This window comes from Agelaius tricolor, unplaced genomic scaffold, assembly GCF_023055355.1.
Source record: "Agelaius tricolor isolate 1412-34295 unplaced genomic scaffold, bAgeTri1.0.p SCAF_6, whole genome shotgun sequence".
Classification (NCBI taxonomy): domain Eukaryota; kingdom Metazoa; phylum Chordata; class Aves; order Passeriformes; family Icteridae; genus Agelaius; species Agelaius tricolor.
Window position 1 is genome coordinate 6,450,402 of NW_027269266.1, and position 16,921 is coordinate 6,467,322.

General features: G+C 41.6%; 1 protein-coding gene across 3 annotated transcripts in view; it reads right to left on the minus strand.

The window, feature by feature from the left end:
- LMBR1 (limb development membrane protein 1) overlaps positions 1–16,393 on the minus strand; it is a 68,565-nt gene extending 52,172 nt beyond the window's left edge. The window contains exons 1-2 of one of the 3 annotated variants that reach the window (XM_071428590.1): positions 16,062–16,393; positions 1,014–1,086 (exon numbers count right to left, since the gene is read on the minus strand). In XM_071428590.1, the coding sequence (XP_071284691.1) occupies positions 1,014–1,086; positions 16,062–16,124 (136 nt within the window). In that variant the 5' untranslated portion in view covers positions 16,125–16,393. The other 2 variants (XM_071428591.1, XM_071428592.1) reach the window with 2 other exon arrangements.
- Between the last annotated feature and the right edge of the window lie 528 nt (positions 16,394–16,921).

Consider the following 16,921-nt stretch of genomic DNA (forward strand, 5'->3'; position numbering starts at 1 on the left):
GGGCAGCTGCAGAGCTGTTCCTCTTCCCAGCTGAGGAGATAACTGCCAACAAAAGGTAATAAAAGTGTCTTTGCATCCAACAGGGTTTGCCAAACCAGCTTCCCCTTCCTGTTCTTTCCATCTCCAAATGGTAGCAGCTTTTTAATGTCCAAAATACATATCAGGATCAGAAGATAGTATCTGTCTCACTTCCTATGTTCATAGAGATGTACCTTTTTTCCAAGGAATTAAATTCCATGAGAAGTTTACTTTTTAAAACACAAATCCATACATGACAGCAGCTCTGTCACAACACAGGCCACTCAATAAACAGTTTCCAATAAAGTTCAGAGCACCAAGATCACCATACACAACAATGTTTCTAAAGCCTGATTATTATCAAGCACCAAGGTCCCAGATAAGCTGTCATAAGTCAAAGATTCTGTGATTTTATACTGATTTTTATGCTGTCTTTAGAAGAAATATCAAAGAGAATGACAGAGCTTCCTACAGACTAGTTTTAGAATGGAAACTAGACAGTGCTCCCAAAGGGAAAAAACAGAATGTTATCTCAAGGTATTTTCTAAACTTCAGTGGTGAAGTCATAAACAGGTTAAGACAACTGAAACAATAACTGTACCTGATCAGAGCAGACTTTTTGAAGAAATAATGCTCCTTCCCTTCTGTAGGACTGGCAACCTTTCACTTTCCTAGCCAAAGCTCAGAACCTGATTTTGCTGCTAAAACACAGCTGAAGATACTTATCCTGGAAAAGCTGATGTGAAAGGAGAACATCAGGATCTCAAGACAGGGGAAGCAGAAGCATCTACTTTGACATGAACTCCTTTCTTCCATCTCAAAACAATGAACACATAGGCTGCCATACACAACCAGGTCAATCCAGGCTGCCATAGACCAGGACCTAACAAACAATTCTGTTTCTTCCACTTTCCTTGTGGAGATGGACAGGAAAAGAATCATCTATTTATTTGAAAAACAAAAATTTTTTGACATATTAAAAATTCTATGCTTACCTGCTTTCCTTTTGTATCTTGTGATTATAAAGTAGGAGACTATGTAGAGAACAGCAAACAGGAGAAAACAGATCTGGAAAAAAAAATTGCATTTATTAGGTCATGAAGAAGTGCCTGGATTATAATAAGCAGTAAATCTAGTTTAAACAATTGAATTCAATCAACATCAGCATATTTTATGTAAATTTCAAGACTGTTATATCTTATTAATATCTTATTAATAGAAAGTTAAACCCATTAAAATAGCTTGATTAGAGTAACAGGTATTGCATCAATTATTTGGTCAGCAAGTTTTACTCTAAAATTAAGAGAAAAGACTTATTCACAGTGTGATTTTTTGGTTGAGGGAGAGTGAGTGGAGAGGGATGAGCTGATTTTTGAAGCTTGAATCCACTTGATTTGTAAAAGTTATCAGGCTTTGTATCCCCTTCAGAAGTACCCTAAGGGTAGTTGTATTTTATATAATGGGCTCTTGAGGATCTATTTTGGGCTATGCTGTCAGCACATGTGAAAAGAAACAAACATGTTTACTATTTGCATCCTGTCTTGAATCAAACAAATTCCAGGTGACAACACACACAGGGACTCTGCCTACAGAGCATGTCCAAGCATGAGCTCATCAAACATGAGGTTTCCTTCACAGTCAGAAGCCAAGGGCACAACTTCCCTTCTCAAAGGTTGGGGGTTTATTTAGGTCAGATACACCTTCAGCCCACAGTGCCTTGGACCAAGTTGTTTGTAAGATTTAGCACTACAATAACAATACAATAAGACCAAAACACCTGAAAAAAATGCTGGAAATACTATAGGAAAGGAATTGAACAGCAGGAAAGTTTTAGCCCTCCAAGCCTTTACAGGTTCAAAAAAAAAAAACAAAACAAAACACAAAAACAAACCCCACACATTTTATTTGCTCCTGAATGAAGCATCAGTGGCTCAACATTGCTGCCTTAATCCTGGATGCCTATGCCTCTTAAACACGAGTCAGTCAGAAATGCAACAAGAAGCAAGCATGCCATTCTGTTTTGGAAATTACTCCACTGGACAATAGCTGACCTATTCCTTTAAGCTATCATCTGTAGATTTGTTGCCTTTAAGACTCACTGTCTTAAAAAAATCAAGAGCAGAAAGGCTACCCTAAGAGAAAGGGAAAAGTGAAAATGAAGGCAGTGGTCATAGCCCTGATAAATCTGCATCTAAATAACAATACTGCATCCAAACCAGCAAATCACAGTGGAGAATGATGTATTGTTCATGTAAGACAGACTTTGTAAGAAATACTGATAAATATAAACTGAAAGGGTTGTTTTTCTGGTGTAGTCAGACATTTCAGATTTTAAAAAACCAAGTACAGCCAAGTATCTGAGTATGGCATTTGGGTGACTTCCAGGTTCCTCCCTGGGACAACAGTGCTGTAAGTCTGGAAGTGGCAACCCAGCTCATTCTCTGTGCAGGAAACACAGCAGCAACACCCAAAATACAGGCATTGAAAATGAGATTTCATAACTAGATCTCTGAAATCCAGTCTTTAATCCAAATAGAGCTTACCACTCCAACTTTTTTAAGGGTGCCTCATAGAAGAAATGGTTTTGATAGAGAATCCAGTTCTTTAAATAAGTCATTCTAAAGAATGTTATTAAGATTTAATATAAAAAAGTTGGTATATTTTTGAAACAGGAAGAAGAAAACAAGCTGAGAACAGCCTTGGTTTTTCAGAGTCCTCTGACACAGCTTGTCATGTCAGTATTGGAAAATGCATTGCCAGTGCTGAAAGAGAATCCTTCTCTAAGCTTCCAGTTCCTCTGAAAACTAGACCAAGGCTACAGCTAGAGACATCTAATTTTAGGCACCCACTTTTGAAAATCAGGTATCACATATACAGGGTAAGTGAATTCTTTAAAAATCTGTCAGATGCAAATAACACGGTGTAACCTGTGTATAAGAAAAACAGTTAATAAGTTAAGTTCATTTTTTGTTAGTTTTATTTAAAACAAGAATAAAAATTACTGTGGTCTTGTTTACACCTTCAAATAGAGCAGCTGACCTTTATTCTATCTGTGATAGCAAGGTTCCAATGAAAATGTGGGTCTGTACTTACAAGGCACCACTGAGATAACTGAGGTATTTTGAGGGCAGAGCAGACAAAAGCTGTCCAGTAACACAAACTGTCAAATGCTGGATTTCTGGCTTTAGATAACAGCTACTCTGCAACCCAGCAAAAAGGGGTAACTCTACAGTCTGGTAATTCTGGTGTAATTCTCCCTTTACTTCTGTCAGATTCGAGAACAACTTTGTAAATGTTTGCTTCAGTTTACTATTGAAAATTCACAAAATTGTAAAATTGTTGGCAAGAAAATAAATAAATTCTATTGAATTAAAGCTTTATGATCTTAAAAAAGAACTCAGATTAAAAGTCCTTCATACTGACCAAAACAAGTTAAACAGCAAACTCAGAAACATTACTGCAGTCTCAATTTACACTCAGTGAAACCTCTGATCCTGAACTGTTTCTAACCATGCATTCTGAATAGCTTTCTAAAGGAAACAGCTCAAGTCAGCATCCCAACTATTTTTAGAGTAGAATTCAGTTAAGCTGGGGAAAAGGAATGTGTTGCCTATGATAGCTGAAGAATAGGCTCCACTGTCCTGTCAGCACTGCAATCCTGGGCTCCTATTCCTCATACTGCTGTTTGTTTCAGGATATTTTTGTATTAGGAAAAGAAACCATCCAGCCTTGTTTGTATTTGCTGTAGTTTCAGTTCATGTTTCTCAATGATGAGTGGCTGGGCTTGTATGCAGCACTCCAGGCAAGATTTTACAGCTGCAGGTAACAGCACTAAGTCCTTCTTGCTCCACTGAAAACGCTTCTCCACACTCACATTGATACCTCAGGTTTCAGCTTTTTATTTTTTTATTTTTTTCTGATTTTGGGCTGCTTTGGTGTGTGGGTCTGGGTTTCATATTAGGGGACAGTAAAGTGTGGGTCTGGGTTTCATATTAGGGGATGGCAAGATTCAAGTCTGGGTTTCGTATTAGGGGATGGTGAGCTCTCCTCACAGAGCAGGCAGACACAACAGAAGGAAAAAAATTCCTTCTCCAGCTGGGGACCCAAGGACAGGCAATCTGGATCTCAAGGCCAAGAGTATAAACAATGTGGACTGAGGAGAGAAAAACAAGAAGGATGGGACATCATGGGCTGGGGCTCTAATTGGACAATTAGTCCAATATGCAAATGGACCAAAACTTATTAAAATGTGAGATCTTGTCACCAAGCCCTCTTTTGCTTCCCCCTTGGAGCCATGCAGGCAGAGCCACAGCTGTGGCTCTGGTACTGCCAGGGTGTGGCCTTTGAAGGCTCTTCAGTAAATATCCTCTTTATTCCCCTTAACTCTGTCTGGCCTCTGTTCCAGCTGCTTAAGGCATCAGCCTGAGAGCCACACTGGTAACTCAGCATTAACCTCCTGCCAATGCATCCATCAGCTCTGTCCTCCCCAGCTGCTTACAGCAGAGTAGCTCTCAAGTTTCAGTAGAAACTCGGTTTTAGAGTTCAAGTTCATCACCATGTCTTTTCTTTTTTTTTTAAACCACACCTTAATGTCACACTGCATACAATCATCTATCAATTCCATTTCTAATCTCCTACTAAAAAGCACAGGTAGTCATACGGAAATAGGGACTAGTCACAAAAGAACACCATACACAAAACTACACTGATACCTTCAGTAAAAAGAAAAATTTAAAAGATCCTTTATTCTGTTAATTCCATCTTTCCTTCAGAAACTATTGTGTGTGTCAGTATTGGAGGCAACATTGGAATTCAGTGTTAAATCCAAATTACATTGCAAGTTGTTTCCAACCAAAAAGCAGTGATTACTGCCATCACCCATCTCTACAATAACAGCTGACAAAAGGATGCTGCACATACAGCAAATCTAGGATGAACTGTATTCCCCAGATCCCCAAGATCTCTGCAAGTTTTTCACTGGAGCTCAAATGAAGCTTTTCCAGGTTTTACTTGGGCAGACAGTCAAGACACTGTGCAGAGAATGTACCCAACTGTGAAGAATAAGGATTTCTGACATCCCTCACTTGACAAGATGTCCTTTCAATCTTAAAGTTTATTTCCTTAAATTCATTCCACATTTGAGAGACAAAGTAGTTGTGGATCTATTGCCATAATTAGACTGGGAAGCTACTTTAAACACAACTAGGGTACATTCTGACCTTACAGAGGAGAGATACACTGTCCATGTTTGACCAGGTGGATCAAAATATAAAGGAAATTATGAGGAGCCCAAGACTTGTCTATGGTTATAGCCAAACAGTCATCCAAACCAATTCTTAATAATTTGTAATGTCTTTGTGTGCATGTCCCCTCCACAGCACTCAGTAATTGCAAACAAGACACATGGACTCTGTGCCACATCCCAGGGCTCCTTTCTAACAGATGGCACATTAAGAAATCTTCAAACCTCAAGCAAATAATTCATTTACATCTCTTCCCACAGACTAAACACAACTTCTGGTAGGACAAGCAAAAAGAAACCTGTCTTCCCCTGAAGCCCTTAATCTATTCAGGAAAGGAAGTGCCTTCTGCTCCTGCTTAGATTACACACCAGGCATGCCAGGAGAGGCTGCTTCTGGAGACACACTGCACTACATTCTTGTGTCTCTTGTGGAGAGACTCTTGCACAGTGTCAGACCCTTGGATCTCTCATCCAAAGGCATCCAAGCATGATCCACACCATACTTTGGATCTGTACCACACATCTCCCAGCCCCTGTGAGAATTAACTGCACACCACCATGTGCCTCTAAGGGGCCAACACTGAAGGTTTCACGAGCAGTAACAGTCTGAACCAGGTCAAATCACGTTGTAGTTATCCCAAATCACATTGTAGTTATCCCAAATCATCCCAATCACGAGCAGTAACAGTCTGAACCAGGTCAAATCACGTTGTAGTTATCCCAAATCATGCTGTAGTTATCAGCAATTACTGAAGATCAGCTGACATTAATTTGTCTGTGTGGATGATCTTTAAAACTCTGGCACTGAAATTCACGCCTCAGATTGGGAAAGCATCTTCTTCTGTTGCAAGTCTAAGAGCTACATTTTCATGCTAAGAAAGAATGTGCTCAAAATGTGTAAGGTTCTCTTTTTTCTCCCCTCTTACAAACAAGATTCAACCATCTTTTAAAACTGCAATTTGTGTGTGTGCACATTAAAAGCTGCATTTCTACATACAGGATTCCATTATATATAATGGATATATAATATCCATTATAGAGCATTGAATTATTCCCAACTGTTGTGAGGGAGCCGTACTTTACACTAAAATAAAAGCATATAGGTGCCTTGTCCAGTAATTGTTCATCACCTCTCAGTCAGTGTGCCCTGGTAGCACACACCTTAAAGAGCATCCCTGGCTGTATTACTTGAAGCAAAGTAATTGTCTCTCTCGAAGCAGCATTCACCCTGTTAGTTTTGAGCCCCCAGTACAGGAGTTGGCAGTTACAGAAAGGATGGTCAGCAATGATCCAGTGGAGGCTGGAACACTGGCCTGGTGCAGACAGGCTGAAGGATCTTAGCATGTTCAGCCTGAGGACAAGAAGGCTTCAGGAGGACCTGACAGCAGCTTGCCAGTGCCTAGGGGGAGGTCAGTACAAACACAGAGCTGAGCTCTTGACCGTGGTGATGAGACTGAGTTAAGAAGAAATCCCCTCCATGGGGAGAGCCAAGCAGTGGAACCAGCTGCCCAGCAAGGCTACAAAGTTCCATTCCTGGAGGATTTTAAGCCCCAAGTAGTCTGATACCATAGCAGACCCTCCCCTGAGCAGGAGCCTGGAGTCCACTCAGCCTTGTTTTCCACTTTCCTGACTCAACAAGCATTATAACAAACTTAGTCACTTCATAATTTATACCCTTCTCCAGGTCATTTATGAAACTGTTATTAAGTGTAAGCACAGGCCCCTGTAGGGCTGTGTCAGGGATGTCCTCCCACTGTGAAAGAGCCAGACATCCTGCAGAACAACTTTTAGCAGCAAGGAACCACCACAGAACTCCTTCATAGAGAGATGTCCCACACTTAGTAATGTTCTTTAACCTAACAACACTTCCAAGCATGAAACACAGATTCAACACAGGTTCATTTCCACTTGAAAAGCATCAAAGCAAATAAGGGATTGCTTCCTCCAACTTGATTGCATACTAGCATGTAGAACAGGGAAAATCTGGAGGACCAAGGGACAAGCAGCAAACAACATTTTACTATGCCATGTATGAAATGAAAGATCAAGAAGCTCCAAAAAGTAGCTCCAAAATGTAAGGAAAGAAAGGAAATAACTTTAAAATGAAGTGGCTGTGTCAGTATTAAAATAAAGTCACTGCTAGTACATCCACAAGCATTTCTATGCAAATGATACACAAAACAAGGCTACAGACAACATCTCCACTTCTAGCTGCTACTTTACAGAATGTGGCCTTTTGTCTAAGCAGAAAAAACAGCACAGAGAAAAGAGAAAGCAGAGATCACTCTGGGTAATATCACTATGTAGAATATGTCTATTTACATGTTTAAGTGTTGAAAATGAAACAGTACTTTGCCTGTGATTACTATCTAAATAAAATAATAGTGTTGCCCTTCTAGGTTTTAATTTCTGTAATAGAGAACAACAAACATACCATTATACATCCATCTCTTAATGCTGTTGAAGTATTTTAATGTGCATTACAATACCACAAGGCAACTAAAAAGCTTCCTCCTACTGTCCTACTTGGCAACTGCTTTTATTTACTCATAGAAAAGATGGCAGGAATAAACAGCAAGAAAATACAGGTGGAGACAAGCAGCTCTGCTTGGTCTATTTCTAATAACTCAATTATCCCACTGACATCTAAAAAGCAAACAAGGTATTCCACCTGTTTTGGATGTGTCAGCAGTAAGTAACAAACCAACAAAGCACACTAAAGAAAACTGAAATCTTTGTCTACGGTCTCAGTTTGACCTTGGCATTCATTGTATCATCTGCTCTGGAAATCTCATTTTTCTCAAATGAGACATTAACTCTGCTGTGGTTAGATTAAGTTCACTCTAAACCAGCCAGCCTTATACACTTGGCAATTCACACTAAATTTAATCTTATGAGAAAATATCAAATACGCTCTATGATTGTCTATGACCACAGATCAATTTTGCCCATTAACACTGCCCTCCATACCTATGATTCCCTTCCATGTATGGCCTCTTCTCAGGACTCCTCCCTGGCTTAAAACATTTGCAAGAGGTTGACCCACTTGTTTTGATTCCTAAGTCATGAAGAAATTATAAATGGTTCAGAGGCAGGTACCTAGACTTGGTCATCCAAAATAAACACCCCAAATCCAACAGAAATAAAGAAATACACAAAAATATATTATATTTTATAAATATATATAAATATATTACAACTATAAATATAAATTACAAATATATAAAAAATATTATATTTCTGTATACTAGAAATTCTGCTGAAGATAAAAACCAGCTTCTACAGCCCTTCAGTCAAAAATGTTTTTCAGCACAGGTGCAAGATTTAAAAACACTCTCTAGAATTGACACAATAGCACCAACCTAGATCATTCTAACATTCTGCCCCTGAATGAGGCATTATTCAACACTGGAAAGTCAGGCTGTAATAATCAGTTATATTAAAACTCCAGAGTCATACCATTAAAAACTCATTTCTGAAAAAATAACCCCTAAAGCTTCCCTGGTAAACAATTTATTTAAGACAGCTTCTTTGATAATATTATTTTCAGAGCAAGATGCAGAAGATCTTAGAAGACAGCACTAATAAAGTTTCTCATCATACCACATAAAAATCCTCTTCCTTGTCTTCTCACACACATATCCTGGAGCATTTTCAAGTGCCCCCCCCACTCCCAAAACACAAACATACTTCAACAGCAGTAGCTGTGTGTTTTCCTAATTCTCACCAATTATGCAGACTCTACTGGACACAAGTTACCACAGTCTGAAACTCAGCAAATATTTGAGATATGTTCCTATTGTCAAATTCAACTAAAACTCATCAGCAGCAATTTTTCCCATAAACACATTAAAAAGAGAAATTACAGTTAGATAATGGAAAAATTGGATAATCAAGGCCTAAACAGGCACTTAAAATCAACAGTAGAACTGAAGCACCATGTTCTGATGACAATTGTGAAGACTATGCTGGAAACCACACAAGAAGGTAAAGGGAGAAAAAATAATACACAATACACTGCTTCTATCCTCTATAGATTAACCCAGCCATGTGCAAACTTCAATGCCATCAATACAGTATACACTACCTGCTGCAGGGCACACATGATTTGGAAATGGAGAAACTGAAACATAGTTCTGTATTTTCCAGTTAATCAAAAATCTAAAAAGTTACTCAAGTGTTCAAATATTAGAACAGTACAAAGCCCAGGGCTCTCTCTTGAAATCATGTTGATGGTAGTTAGAAACAACTTTTAACATATCCAGCTAACCAAAAAACTAGAAACCTCTGTATGGGGAGCAACACTATTACACATGAATATTCAACACCCAGCTGATAAAACAGCAACATGAGTTTTGAAACATCTTTCTGAGAGTCCCAAAGAGCACAGGCCAAAGCTGCTGAAAGCATGAAGCAATCTCACCTGTCACACCTAATCAGGGGGTTAGAGCAGCAGCTCCTTCCAGGTCACCTCTACCTGGCTGTCACCCTCCAGAGTGACACAACAACCAAGCTGTTTGTCACTGGAGGCATAAAAACAAACTCCAGTCATGACTTTCAAAGTCTCTCCTCTTCCTGTGTTAGAAGTTGTTTAAATTCTTGAGCAAGATTGTTCTTAAGAAGGCAGGGCCCCAAGTCATTTGACAGCACACATGAAAGAGTCAGTGGTTTTCAAGGGAAAGGGGAGAGTGTGGGTGTAGAGAGTGATGCAGGAGTTAAGACTTTCTCAACAAAAGTTATCACTGCCCTCCTAAATTAGGATAAATACCAAATTAAATAGGAAAGGCTGAAAGACAGGAAAGGAGAAAGCACTTCAGTTTAGAAGAAAGAAAAGAAAAGAAAGAAAAAAACCACTTGTATAATCTTCAAATACAACCAGTAAATCTATGCTGACTGGAATGTTTTCTTTAGTGCTCCTCAACCCAATATTCCATCTATGTCTACAGAACTGAGCCCTGAATTTATCATAATGTCACTGGCAAGGTGCTTCAGATTCTCCCTCCACTCTGACTTTACCACCATCTCCTCTGCTAATCTGGTCACCTGCTCAGCCATCCCTCAACTCTCTTTAACCTCCCTGAAAACACTTATTTCCAGAGGCTCTTGTGCTAATAAACTCAGGAACACTCAGCAACCTCCTCACAGCAAAGACTGAGCTGTTGTTACAGCCCTCACATCTTACCCAGTCCCTCTACTCCATACCCAGCCACTCAAAACCCAAGACAGATATGCTTGGTTTAGGTGACATTATGAAAAGCTGGTTTTGTTTGCTGTCAGTTCTTCCTCTTTTCATTAGATTTTCTCAAGTCTAGTTACACCTTAATATAAAATTTTCTTAAACATATGCCTGTACCTTCCATGAAGTTTGTTGCCCTTTTGGTCAACTGCTCCTCCAGAGAAACACACCAGTAACTCAAAAGGAACTATCTGCAAATTTTTACACTTCAGCCTTTCATGCCTGTTTTGTGTAAACAGAAATAGTGGAACTCTCCAAATCTGTTTCTGTTTTGGGAATAAGTATCTCTCTGCACTTGTCCATGCCAAGTATTTTGAGATGCCTATTGATTCCAGATGGATCCACAGTGCTGATCCCCAGGACCAACAGCCAGAAGATGATTCATCACTTCTTAAAGTTCACAACAGCACCCTTGTTTACAAGTAAACTTTTAAAATGACAGAATTATGCCAATATTTTATATATTTAATTATGTTAAATGTGCACCAATCTTTCAGCTTTATGTCTCACATCACTGCTACAAATACTTCTTTATTTAGTCACAAATCTTTCCCAAAATATTTAAGGGGGGAAAAAAAGAAGCAATACTGAGAAATCTAAACAAAGTTATTTTCTGAAATACAAGAAGCCCTTTAAGATATAAAGTAGTCCTCAAGTTTTCAGTGTACAGGTGAAAAAAAATTGAAAGGATTTTTTTTAACAAAAGATAAACTTGCATAAGCATTCAAACAAAAACATTTCAGTATTTAATAAGTTTACTCTTACAAATCACCCCCACTTCTAATCAGAATATCATCACTGCTGGCAGAAAAAAGGGACTGTGAAAAATCTCAGTTTGTGAAGGATGCACAACTGGTCACAGACAAGAGCCCACTACCAACAGAAGTGCTCAAACCAGCTCCCTCATTTTACAGCCTTACAGAGGACACATGCCAGCAGCAGCCACACTGAACTAAGAGAAAAAAGAAAGAAACCAAGTTTCTCAGAATATTTAGCATCTGAAGCCTGCACCCCTGAAAACATTTAGTCCCTCAAATGGAAGCATATCACACTTAACATAAAACTCCATATTACACCAGTTTCAGTATCTGCCTGAACTCACATGGAACAAATAAAAGTTATAATAGCACTTTTGTATGTGAACTTATTCTACCAGGACTGGTTTTTTTTTCATTACATATTCAATATAATAAATTTATTTCCAAATATACTATGTTTGTTCCTAACTAATAGTTCTATGGTGCTAATAATAGAACCTAATGGTTCTGTTTTGTTCTTCCACAGTTTTCCCCACATTACAAATGCAAGCACAGTGTATTTATTTTGCCAAAAAACCTTCATAACCAGGTGTATGTGTATATTTTTACATACTCAAAATCCTACATTTTTTAAGCTGAAAAAGAACAAAAAAAATAGCTTTTATTTTTAAAAAATACAAGCTAGTACTGCAGAATAGAAGACTCAAACTGGAAAAAAAGGAAGTTAATATTCTAAAAAGTAAACCCAGGGGACCACAGAGAGGCTCAAGCATTGCACTTGCTCTATTTCCATTTGAAATAAACAGTTCACAACAATACCAGCTGAACATGGAACACTTTATAAACAGGCATAATAACAGGACCCAAGGGAAAAGCAGTTCCCTAGAAGTTCAAATATTTTCCATGGATGTGCAAGATCTCAGCAATTATAAATGAATCTAAAGGACCAAGGAGGTTAAACTAACAGAATATTGTCTGGCCTTTTCAACTCTTTCACACAAATACTGACCAAGTGCAGAACACAAACCCTTTTCTGTACTTTGCCATCAACTAAAGCTGCTCTTCAGAAAGATGCTCCCTCTAGCCAGAACTGAGGATGGCTCTGGCTTTGTTGAAGTCAAGGATCTTAATGACTCCAAGAAAACTCCTGGCTGTGCCATCTCTTACATTGGGTCACCAGTTCACAGTGTCCACATTTACCTCACTGCATCTGAATTTTCAAGTTCAGGCTCAGACCATGTGTGAGTCTCGGTGTTTTCAACAACAACTGTTCAAAACAAAAGATCCTCTCTAGAGCAGATTCACGTTTGAAGAGCCACGCCTGACTGGGGAGTCAACCACCTTCTAGTAGCACAGATCATCCTCATGAAGCAACAAAATCCAAAGCAGATGATTTTGTTGCAAACAGGCACCCTCTTGAAAAACAGGTGCCATAGAGACACTCCAAATGAGGTCAAGAGCAAACAGGCCCGAGTTAAATTAAGCATTAAACCACTGAGTCACCTCAAAAGCAGACGAAGGATATATTTTTTTAAAAATAATCCTTTACTATCCTTGTTCAATCTATAAACATGTGTCAGAAGTATTTGGTTTTTGAAGGTGGAATTAGCAGAACTTGGCACCTGCAGAAAGAGACAGGCACCACCACCAAAAGCATAACAAGTCTTGAATTTTTTTTATGTTACACAACTTTATGGAAAACTTTGTAGCTTGCCAGTTCAGAGAATACATGAAACAGAAATAAAGCATTACACTGCAGCTAAACTCAGTGTGCCCTTAGGACTCTGATTCCATCAGAGAGCACAATATAGAAATTCTGTATGTATTCAAAGAAAATTTGTAAAAGACAAGTGAAAAGGATTTTCTTTTCAAGTACATCAGCTTACTTTGATTTCTGTTCTCTCATGAGTGTATCATTTTAGCTTCCAGTAAAGGCTGTGCCACACAACTAGCTCTTCAAAGGTACTTCTAAAAGACAACATAAATTTCTCTTGCTTCTAACAGGCATAGAGAGGTCTCCTCTGCTGTAATATTCCACAACTGGAATGGAATGGTTTGGGTCAGAAGGGACCTAAAATAACATCTGTTTCTAACCCCAGCCATGGGCAGGGACACCTTCCCCTAGAGCAGGTAGCTCAAAGCCCCATTCAAACTGGCCTGGAACACTGCCAGGGAATGGGGCACCCACAACCTCTCTGGGCAGCCTGTGCCAATGCCTCACCATCCTCACATCAGAGAATTTCTTCCTGCTATCTAATCTAAACCTACCCTATCCCAGTTTAGAACCACTACAGCTTTTAATATCAAATGCTGCTTTGAACTGCTCTGCTGCCCCCAGCCCACCTGCAGCTGGAATCAAGGTTTAATTCATGTGTCAGAGTGGAACATGTTCCCTGCTCCAGCTGAGGGGCTGATGACAACACCCACTGCCCACACAACCATGTATTTGCATATTTTAAGAAATTCTATTCACCATATAACTTCATGAGCAGCAAGGGCAGGACTGGTAAGGAGAGGATGTTAACATAATTGTACATGTAAGCAACAACCTCTGTGTGCTCCAGCATGCTCAGACCAACCCCAAATGCACCCATATCTGCAATATTCTCCTGCAGGCACGTGGGAGCCACAGGAGGCTGCACACTCAGGTGGGGGTGGCAGCACTCCATGCACTCATAAAACCCTGTGGTGTTCCAACATTAATTAAAGGTCACAACTATACCAAGGTATGATTTAGAAGGCAACATTGTTATTATTATTCCTACTGATTAAACAATAACCAAGCTGGCCTGTGATCAATATTAACATCAAAGTGAAGTTTCAAGAGCAAGAATATTCTGAGTCCACTGTCCAAACAAAACAACACTGCACCTCTACAATATGAGTTACTGATGTCCTGTGTGATTTCTCACGTGACTACACCTGGAGGAAGATTTACCAATTGCTCTGGAGGGGTTGAAAAAGTCCCTCTAACTTTGGAGGAGTACCTGCAGTACAGATGAACTAGTTCTTTCAGAATTTAATAGACTTCACTATTTGTAGTGACACCCAGAGAGGCTGCACACAGCCATTCCTTCAGATTCAAAAATCTGTTTCCCACTGAATGAAACCACAATATGTAGCATCCAATTTATCAGAACAAGACTCTGGTGAAAATAAGTAGGAGATAATTAGCACACAATGGAATACAAATGGAAAAACAGACATGAGGGAAAAGAAAGAAGATTTGTACATACATTCACGTTTTCATACCACAAAGGTGATTAAGATAATACTTAGAGCCTTCTTTACAATGAAGTATCTTATTTTTAGTGCCCCTCCACTAGTCAGGACTTCCAGGACATAAACTACGTCCATGCCCAAAGAAGAGAATTCCAAAAAATCCCATAAAGTAGCTGTTGTCCTCATACAGGCTTGTTTTGTACTCTTCAAAAAAAAGGTCCTAGAAATAGAATACTTCACAAGAAACATCTTTACAAGGATTTGTATACTATAGAAGAGTAATCAACACATTCCAAGCAAGTCTGCTATCAAGTGACCTAGCCATAGTGCTACATAAACCAGTTAACCATGGTATTTTTAGAGTCTCCCAACAAGGCTGAAAAAAAACTTAAAGCTAAATTGTGAAATTTTATTTTAATTCAAGAAATCTGTTTTTTCCCCCCAGACAACAGGGATGGCAAAGAAAACATGATTCCCTTGCTGAGCCAGGACAGCACGTTCACAGGACTCTGTGCTGCATGCCTCCCTTGCTCAGCCTGTGTTTCCTTCCTGGAATTGAAGCAGGAGAGACATGAGCCCCATCAAAACACCTCTATCAGATTGAACAGTCCTGAGAACAATTACGAGGCTGTCAGAGAGGAAACTGGAACTGCTCTGTCTGCACGCAGGGTGTAGTGCTGAACCTGCCTGTGGAGGGCTGAGATGGGACAGCACAGGCACTGACTGCCAGGTGCTCCACTGGGAGAGCACCAAAGTTACACCCAGCACTGCAAACAGCCCAGCAAGGCAGGAGAATCCCAGGATGACAAGCGATACCGTGAAATCCCATGCACACCTGATGGGAACAAGGCTGCACCTGAGGACTGAGGCGTTCACAGAATCCCAGAATGGGTCACAGTTGGAAGGGACCACAGTGGGTCATATGACCCAACCTCCCTGATCAACCAGGGTCATCCCAAAGCACAGGGCACAGGATTGCATCCAGACGTTCTTGAAAACCTCCAGGAAGGGAGACTCCACAGCTCCTCTGGGCAATCAGTTCCAGTGCACGGTCACCTGCCCAGTAAAGAAGTTCCTCCTCGTGTTCAGGGGGAGCTTCCTGTGCATCAGTTTCTGCCCATTGCCTCATCTCCTGGTGGGCTGGCACCACCGAGCAGAGCCTGGTCCATCCTCTGGGCGCCTCACCTTTAGATCTTTGTGCACATGAATGATGTCCGCTCCCAGTCACCCCTTAGCGAAGCTGAGCACTGCTCAGGAGGTTGCGGCACCGGTACCTGTTCCGAGAGCCCTTCTATGGAACACACGGTGCCCTGCCTCATACACCGCATCTCCATCTTTCGCTGAGGGCACACGGAGAGGAGAACCCTCCAGGGGGTGAGCGCTGGGATCCTCCAGCTCCCAGGGCAGCTCAGCGAAGGTGCATTCACCGCTCTGCCCACCCGAGACAGGCCCCCGAGTCCCGCCGGACACTGGGCGAGGGGCAGGCAAGGACAGCGGGGGAGAGCGGGACAGCCCGCCCGCGCCCGGGGACACGGCTGGGGCAGAGAGCAGTGACAGCTCAGGGACGGTCCGCGGCGGCACCTACCGTGTACTCCCGCACTTGGCTGTGGAAGTTCTGCTCCCGGATCGTCACCTCGTCCGCTTCCATCCTTCATAGTACCGCGGCCCCCGCGAGCAATGGCGGCCGCCGCCGCCGCGCCTGCTCCTGCCCCGCCGGCGACGAGCGGGCCACCATGGCCGGAGGCAGCCCGGCTGCTCCCCCGGGCCCCGGCAGCGGCTGAGGAGCCCCGGCTCCGCCGCTCTGTCCCCGTCCGGCGGGCGCGGAGGAGGAGGAGGAGGAGGAGGAGGAGGAAGGGCGGGAAGCGCCGCCTCAGCTCCTCCTGCTGCGTCACCGCGCAGCGACCCCGGCGGGGGCGGGCAGGGGGAGGGCGGGGTCAGACCGGGGGGCGTGGCTTAGGATAAAGTGAAGGGCGTGCGAAGTCACGCCCAGGGGCGGGGCTAAAGGGGGGGCGGAGGGGGCGGGGCCGTGAGGGGGCGGGGTCGGGGCGGGCAGGGGCGCGGCTTGGGGCGGGGCTGGTTCTACCGGCGGGACGCGGACGCAAAATCACGGAATTGTTCAGGCAGGAAAGACCCGAGACCATCGAGTCCGGGCTCTGTCCCAACACCACCGTGTCAACTAGACCGTAGCACTAAGGACCACGGCGTCTGTCCTTAAACACTCCCAGGAACGGTGACTCCCCCAGCTCCCTGGGCAGCCCATTCCAATGCGTAATCTCGTTATTCCCTGTTCCCTCTACATGCACGGGCAATCTTCTTTTCGTCTGAGTTTGCAAGTAGATCAATTGTCTAAATATACAAAGACTATTAATCTAGGACACACTATAAATTATAGATTGTGGTTTAGCAAATGGAACTTTTATTTCAATCCAAGTATGTATCATAAGT